Source organism: Bidens hawaiensis, unplaced genomic scaffold, assembly GCF_021521415.1.
Source record: "Bidens hawaiensis isolate Kalapana, Puna unplaced genomic scaffold, B.hawaiensis_p1.1 tig00015792_1, whole genome shotgun sequence".
NCBI classification, from domain to species: Eukaryota; Viridiplantae; Streptophyta; class Magnoliopsida; order Asterales; family Asteraceae; genus Bidens; species Bidens hawaiensis.
In genome coordinates this window covers 299,181-306,773 of record NW_027492411.1, presented here as the reverse complement: position 1 = coordinate 306,773, position 7,593 = coordinate 299,181, and the positions used below count along the sequence as shown (strand labels likewise).

Here is a 7,593-nt window from a genome sequence, read left to right as displayed (position 1 = left end):
GACTCACTCCACCAGCTATAGAGATGTCGATTTGCTACAAGGATTACTTGGACTCTTTAGATAGGGCACAACATCAACGCTCACTCGAGGGGGAAATGGAGTATGAAGCGGGCTTGTATGAAGACGAGGTCAATGAAGGACACACTCAACCAATGACCGATGAAGAAGCCGCATACGACGATTACCTAAGAAATAGCTCGGGATCGGGTAGCGAAGAAAATTAGTTAAAGAAACAGCAAACATGGAGGCAAATAATGAGTAAGAAACAGCAAGTTGTTCATGTAATCGTGTCTAAGCATTCTTTAATGTTTGTATTTTTGAGTTACGAATATGCGATAACGATTTAATGTTTGTATTTTTAATGTAAAAACTATAAATGAAAGTTATGTGTTTTTAATCTTTGGTTTGTTGAAAACACATTCACCAACACACACTCATACTCATCTTCCAAGCAAAGAACCCTAACAACGAAAGCAAAGAATGGCTTCGGTCAGTCCGTTTTGCCTTGTAGTTACCGGTTTGCCTTGTAGTTACCGGTTTGCCTTGTAGTTACCGGTTTGTTTATACTGTGAAAAAATAATGGTTATTAAAAAAAAAAAAAAAAAAAAAAAAAACCGGTTAACCTAAAAACCGGTTATTAAAAAACCGGTTAATAAAAAAACCGGTTTATTAACCGGTTCTAACCGGTTTCTAAACCGGTCCTAACCGGTTAGACCGGTTAGGGTTTTGACAGACAAAAACCGGTTATTAACCGGTCCGGTTATTAACCGAACCGGTTTTTTTCCGGGCCAAAAAAAACCGGTCCGGTTAATAACCGAACCGGTTTTTTTAAGAAAACCGGTTTGTGCACCTCTACCGTAACACCTAACTGATAACGATATTACATTACAAAATTATTACGTCCATGTCATATGTGACAGGCATTCATATTGTATTACAAAAATAGATAAAAGTAATACCTCTTTTAAAACACGTAATATTATATTTACTAAAAAATGTTGAAGGTTAACTTTACAACGTTTAATGCATTTAAAAGGGATACCTACCACATATGGTTGTGAATATTTTTTTAAAACAGCTAACAAATCCTTATATGAAGTTCATTATATTAAAATACACTCGTCTTTTGATTTGAGGAAAACCCTCAATAAGGTCAACGTCCTTGAACCCTCACCCGAAGGTACAACAGTGCGATGAAATAAAACTCGTTCAGTTCAAGGATCCAACTAGTGAACGTCATCTACTCGCCTAGTCTCCCATCATCACCTTGTGCCACCGAAACTAAATGACGATGGTAGAAATCGAACATGGGTCACATGAATGCCAAGTCTCTTCCTTACCACTCCATCTCCAGCTCATTAGCATATAGCTGTGAATATGATTATATAAACCAACATTTATTTTATTATTAGCACCTAACTAATCTTGTTCTGGTTATACATAAAATCAAACGCGAACGTTATGAAACATCATGTGCCTACGGTTCCTTACAAAATTATTAATGTCCATTTTTAATGACTATGTTTACACTCTACACACTCTATAAGTATTAAATCCTTAACATTCTATTCTACACCTTAATCATCCTATCAGAACAGGAAAAAAAATTTGTACTAAAGTTACGTAAATGATCAAAACTTAGGGACGAAAATGACACGCAATGGGCTAAGCGTGTTTTACAAAAAGAAAAGGATATTGTGAGCTGAAAATGGGTATTGGCATGGTTGGAAAAATCGCGTCTAAGCGTCGATTAATCGTTAGTCGGTACTCCACTGATTAGTCGCCGATTAGGCTCTATTTGGTCAAAATTAGTTAAAATTTTAAAAAAAAATTATATATAAAATTTAATGTGCATGTGTGTATATATATAAATTACATATAAATTGCAATTCGATTATCTCTACTAATCTTGATTATTCACTAGTTTTTTTTTAGTCTCTACCCTACCGTCCAAATATCGCCTAGAGTGTTCTACACTATTTGGTCATCTTACTCTCTTACGTTGTGATCCCGAGTTCATTTATGGAAAGAAAAGAAAGTTTTCTCTTCTTCTCTTTCCTTTTGGCATCACCTCTTACTTCAATTTTCTTTCCTTCAAAATCTTTTCAGTTTATATAGACAGAGATTCTCTTATTTTTACTCTACATTTTCTCTCGCATCATCTCCTTTTCTTTCTTTTAATAAAAATCGAGAGCACCCATTTTTTTTATTCCTTAAATGAAATTCGGGAACACAACCAATTTTTCCCATCCTTCCTTTTCATTCCATTTCCTCCTTTAAATGCGATTCTGGAAGACAGTGTTAGTCTTTGTTATTGGGTTTATTAAAAAGGAAATATGTCACATAATATTAACCAAGTTTCACAAGTGTTCTAATTATGTTACTAATGCAATTGTTTTTCAAATCTGGTTATTAATTCTTCAAATGGAGCCTCATGAGATTTTTTGTGTCTAAAAAGTAATGGAGAAGAACATGTAGGGGTCGGGATTTGTAATATATGTAGTTATATTTAAAAATTAGAAAAGAAATGTTAATTATATTTAGAGTAATATATGTAATTATGTAAATTGGGTCACTTAATTGAAAATTTTTTAAACTTGAATATCCCAATTAAAATATTTTTGAAACTTGATTACTATTATATAAAATTACCCAAAAATAAATTTCGGCCCCCACAATAAAGGGCCCTGAGCGGCGGCCGGGCCCTACTTTGCCTCCAAACCGACCCTGATTGCCGCCATTTTCAACAAACATCACTAGTGGTTCACAACTGCATGTGAGAAGAGAGGATGGGTGCGGTGAGTTGCGTGAAAAAATTGTGAGAGATGAGTTCAAGATCAAGGGTTGTAAAGAGGCAGATTGTCGAATTTTGCGACAACTACTCAAATTTTATTGAAAAATAGTATTATATTGAGTTTAGAAAAATAGCCTCATTTCCGTCGCTACTTGTGATTCTATTTAAAAATTTTATACCAATGTAAAATAATAAAAACGCCGTAAGGTTAATGTATTATTGACCAAATATATATAGATGTACAATTAGATAAATACAAAGAAACATAATCAAATACAATCTCCTAATTATGATAACACTATTATACTAGAACTCTAATAATATATTCTTCTACAATATTCTCTAACATTCCCCCGCAGTCAGAGCGGTAGGAAATCGGACGCTCAGACTGGAGCGCAAAGCTTGTGTAGAAACACGATCGGCTGTCACGTAGAGCAGGAAATCGATCGGTTATAGGATCTAAGAAGATCACCGGTGGCATGACCGTGGTCAGGCGGCTAAGCATGATGACATGAGCTTCGACTGTGATGGCAGGAGCTATGATTTAGTCGGCCGAAGCAACGACTTGACGGCAAAGAAAAAAAATTATATATTCCGAAGAATAAATTAAAAAATAAAATAAACAAAAAAAAATCCAAAGAAAAAACTTAAACTAAATAAAATATAAATAAAAATTTTCAATTGGTAAAACCAAAAATAAAACACAAAACTTCAAGTTAAAAAACAATCGATAGATTGGAGATGAGGGTTGGAACTCTTTTTTTTAAACAAATTACGTAAAAAGAGGAAGGCAAGAATTGCCATACCAAAACAAAAGAAAATAGACAGAAAAAAATCAAAGAAATATTAAAATAAAACTAAGAGTAGACCGTAGTTGACCCAAAAAAAATATAATAAAAAAAATTAAGTTTTTGATCAGGAAATCTAAGAGTAAACCGTAGAAAACTAAGAGCTACGGTAACTGTTCTTGCTCGTAATTGAATGGGAAGAAAACCGGCGGCAGCTGTGTCGTTTACTATGGCCCGTAGGCGCGTAAATATGAGATAGAACACCAACCAGAAAGTAATATATTATATATGTACAAACGTATCCGGGGCTGGACAAGAACAAGAAGAAGAAGAAAAAGAAACAGGCCAAAACACTAAGGCTCTGATACCATGTAGAATAAATGAAAACCCCGTAAGGTGTAATATATTATTGACCAACTATATATAGATGTACAATTAGATAAATACAAAAAAACATAATCAAATACAATCTCCTAATTATGATAACACTATTATACTAGAACTCTAATAATATATTCTTCTACAATATTCTCTAACAATTTAACGACAAAAATAATAAAAATTTTCTTTCAACTAGAAATAGCGACAGATTTAACTGATCATATTTTTCTTTCAATTATATGGTTTGCAACTACGACCTAAACAGAATAACATCCAAAGTTCTATCGTCACAAATTAACGACAACGGCTTTTGCTTTGGACAATATCATTTTTTGGTCACAACAAAATGTCTCTTATACCGGTTTGGGTAGTGGTAGACGATTCTTTCAAACGAGGTAGCTAGGCCTGCCACTTTTATTCTTAACCTGAAACCCAGCCCGAAAGGCTGTTAACCCAAACCCGTAAGTACTCGTATCCATGAACCCAGAACTTGAACCATATTAATCCGGTATGGTTACTCTTTATGGGCTTCGGGTATAAACGAAAAACTCGTTTTGCAATTTATACCCTAGTACTATTAGTGTGCGACACATTCCATCGTTTAGTATTCCATTATAGACTCTTCGATTTTTTCATCTATTTAAAATTCTATGTTTATTCTAGTTGTAATTGCTTATTCTACTAATTCTACGAGTTGATTTCAAGTTTGTTTATTCTAAAGGTGTTGATCAATCGATTCTACAGGTGAAGATGATAATGTGTTGGAAGTAATTTCGGACTCAATTTACAAGTCGGTGAACTTGAGGGGCGAATAATGACAAGTCGGTCATAGTTGGTTATGTTTCCTAATTTCGTTATGTTTCCTAATTGTATTGTAATTAGAATTGGTAATGTCTTGGCTAGAAAGTTAGGTTAGTCTATATAAGCATGTCATGGTTAGACATTATAGATGATGGTGTGAGGTGTAACCGAGTTAGGGTTAATCTAGAGACACACATGAGATGTAATCGAGTTAGGGTTCATCTAGATGTAACCGAGTTAGGGTTCATCTAGATGTAACCGAGTTAGGGTTCATCAAGAGTCAAACCGAGTTAGGGTTTGAGAGAGATTGTAATCAGTTTTTAGAGTTAGATTTTCTGATTAATATAAACGAGGGTTATTCGTTTAGTTCGTTTTTTATTATCGACCCGGGACTTGAATTGGTATCAGAGCGGTTACGCTCTTGGTGTTATCGATCAAAGTCGTGTTCGAGAAGGAGATCGACGATTAAGAGTTCGTTCCAGTAGCGGCCGTACCACTACGTCGGAGCAGCAGCGTGGGTATTGTAACGAGGACAACGAGTAGGTTGTTCGCGCTACGATAACTTGGAAACAAGTTGGTTTCCGTTCTGGGTTATTGTAAAGGTTGTTCGTGTTAAGTGATTATTTGCGGCTTATAAAGGAGCTCTCGGAGGATAACGTACAAGAAGAAAAAAAAGGAGTTTTTGGTTTTGATTGGTGTTCAAAAGTCAAAAGAGATGATCAAGAAAGATTGTTGTTCGCTCGATTAGATGACCGGGATTGCAGCCAAAGGAGTGGTTATGCGAGTTCATATGACCGAGTGAATGGTCGGGGACATGGTCACAGAGTAGTCGAGTTCGGGGGAGCCGAAGAACACATCTATGGATCACGAAAAGTTCCAGGGAGATCAAGGCCAAACTATTTTGTTCCAACCACACTATTTTGTAAATTTTTTTTATATGTATTGAGTCCGGCCATCCTAGCGTTTTTATCCAAACTTTGCCACTACATAGAGAGATTATGGTCGGAGTGTGTTTCTAAATTAAAATTTTTTAAACCCAACCAGAGAGGCAGAGAAACTCGAAATATGAATGCCCAAAGTACAACTCAAAGAACAGTCATAGAGGTAGCTAGTGACTTCGACTGTAACCTGCTCTTTTTTTTTTATTGTTCAGTTTTCATTTTTCACGTTTCAAACGATGGTTGGGCAATCCGTTGAGTGCCAGGGGGAACGAATATGAATATTTAAATTTTATATATTATTAAAGTGACAAGTTGGAACCTCAATTATTTATACACGTTGGAATGACATAGGAGTCATTTTAAGTGTAAAACATTGGCCTTTCTAAACACTCAATTGAAACAAAAATGAAAAATATACATGTTCTAGCAATACCTTATCCGGCACAAGGCCATGTGATTCCTCTTATGGAGGCAGCACGTTGCTTCACTAGCAACGGTCTCAAGGTCACGTTTGTGAACACAGAGTTCACTCACAAACGAGTTATGAGTGCGTGTTCAGAGATTGATGGGATGCAAATGGTTTCGATTTCAGACGGGGTGGAACCAGGTGACGATAGGAATGACCTTGGGAAGTTGACAAAAACAATGTTTCAACTCATGCCAACCAAACTAGAAGAGCTGATAAACGATATTAATAAAAACGAGGATGAGAAAATTACGTGCATTATTGCCGATTGTTACATGGGATGGGTTTCAAGAGTTGCTCGGAAGATGGGCATTAGACTAGCAGTCTTTTGTCCCTGCTCGGCTGCTGTTTTAGCCATGATCATGAGCGTTCAAAAGCTTAAGGACGATGAAGTCATAAACAGTAGAGGTGAGATTACCTTTTATTGACTTACATAACTAATAGTTACCTTGGCATCAAATGTAATAATTTAAGTTTTCTTTTAGGAGTACCTTTAAAGAATGAAACGGTTCAACTATCAACTTCCATGCCATTCATGGACCCTGCAAATTTTATATGGGCGTGTGTAGGTGACCCAACCACAAACCAAATTATCTTCGATTTCTCAATTCTTGGTGGTATGGAAGCCGCGGAAGCAGCAGACCACATAATTTGCAATTCAACCATGGTGCTAGAGCCGGGAGCGTTCACCCTATTTCCAAAGATGTTGCCAATTGGTCCACTTTTGGCGACCAACACATCCACAAATCAAGTAGGCCACTTCTGGAATGAAGACTATACTTGCCTAACATGGCTTGATCAACAGCCGCTCAGCTCCGTCATATATGTGGCATTTGGGAGCTTCACAATTTTTGACCAACTTCAATTTGAAGAGTTGGCACAAGCACTTGAGGATACCAAAAGACCATTCTTGTGGGTTGTTCGACCCGGTACAAGTGGTGGTATGGACTATGTCTACCCAAGTGGCTACTTGGAGAGAATATGCACTCTTGGGAAAATAGTCAGCTGGGCACCTCAGCAGGAGGTCTTAAACCATCCTTCAATTGCTTGCTTCGTAAGTCATTGTGGTTGGAACTCTACGATGGAAGGTGTCAGCAATGGCGTTCCTTTCTTGTGCTGGCCATACTTTGCTGATCAGTTTTTTAACAAAACATACATATGTGATATCTGGAAAACTGGTGTACGTTTGAACCAAGATGAAACATCTATTGTTACACGTGAAGAAATCAAGAGTAAATTAGAGCAGCTGCTCATCAACAAAACAATCAAAGAAAATGCCTTGAATTTGCAAGAAAAAGTGGTGGATTGCCTACTTGCAGGAAATTCCTCCAACACATATCTCAACAAGTTCATTGATTGGGTAAAGGAAGGAAATGATTAATGATCCTTGTCTCGTGAAAGAAACCTACACATGATATATGA

General features: G+C 36.3%; 1 protein-coding gene across 1 annotated transcript; it reads left to right on the top strand.

Annotated features, from left to right (window-relative positions):
* The first annotated feature begins 5,782 nt into the window (after positions 1–5,782).
* LOC143549799 (UDP-glycosyltransferase 83A1-like) lies at positions 5,783–7,552 on the top strand. Its single transcript, XM_077040605.1, has 2 exons — positions 5,783–6,579; positions 6,657–7,552. Exons 1-2 carry the CDS (start codon positions 6,111–6,113, stop codon positions 7,550–7,552), a joined length of 1,365 nt encoding a protein of 454 aa, XP_076896720.1. The 5' UTR covers positions 5,783–6,110.
* Positions 7,553–7,593: the final 41 nt, after the last annotated feature.

Excerpts from the sequence above, each read along its gene's own strand:
- LOC143549799 (XM_077040605.1), top strand. The coding sequence starts at position 6,111 with ATGAAAAATATACATGTTCTAGCAATACCTTATCCGGCACAAGGCCAT. Across the intron at positions 6,580-6,656 it reads TGAAGTCATAAACAGTAGAG|GAGTACCTTTAAAGAATGAA; the intron begins GTGAGATTACCT and ends GTTTTCTTTTAG.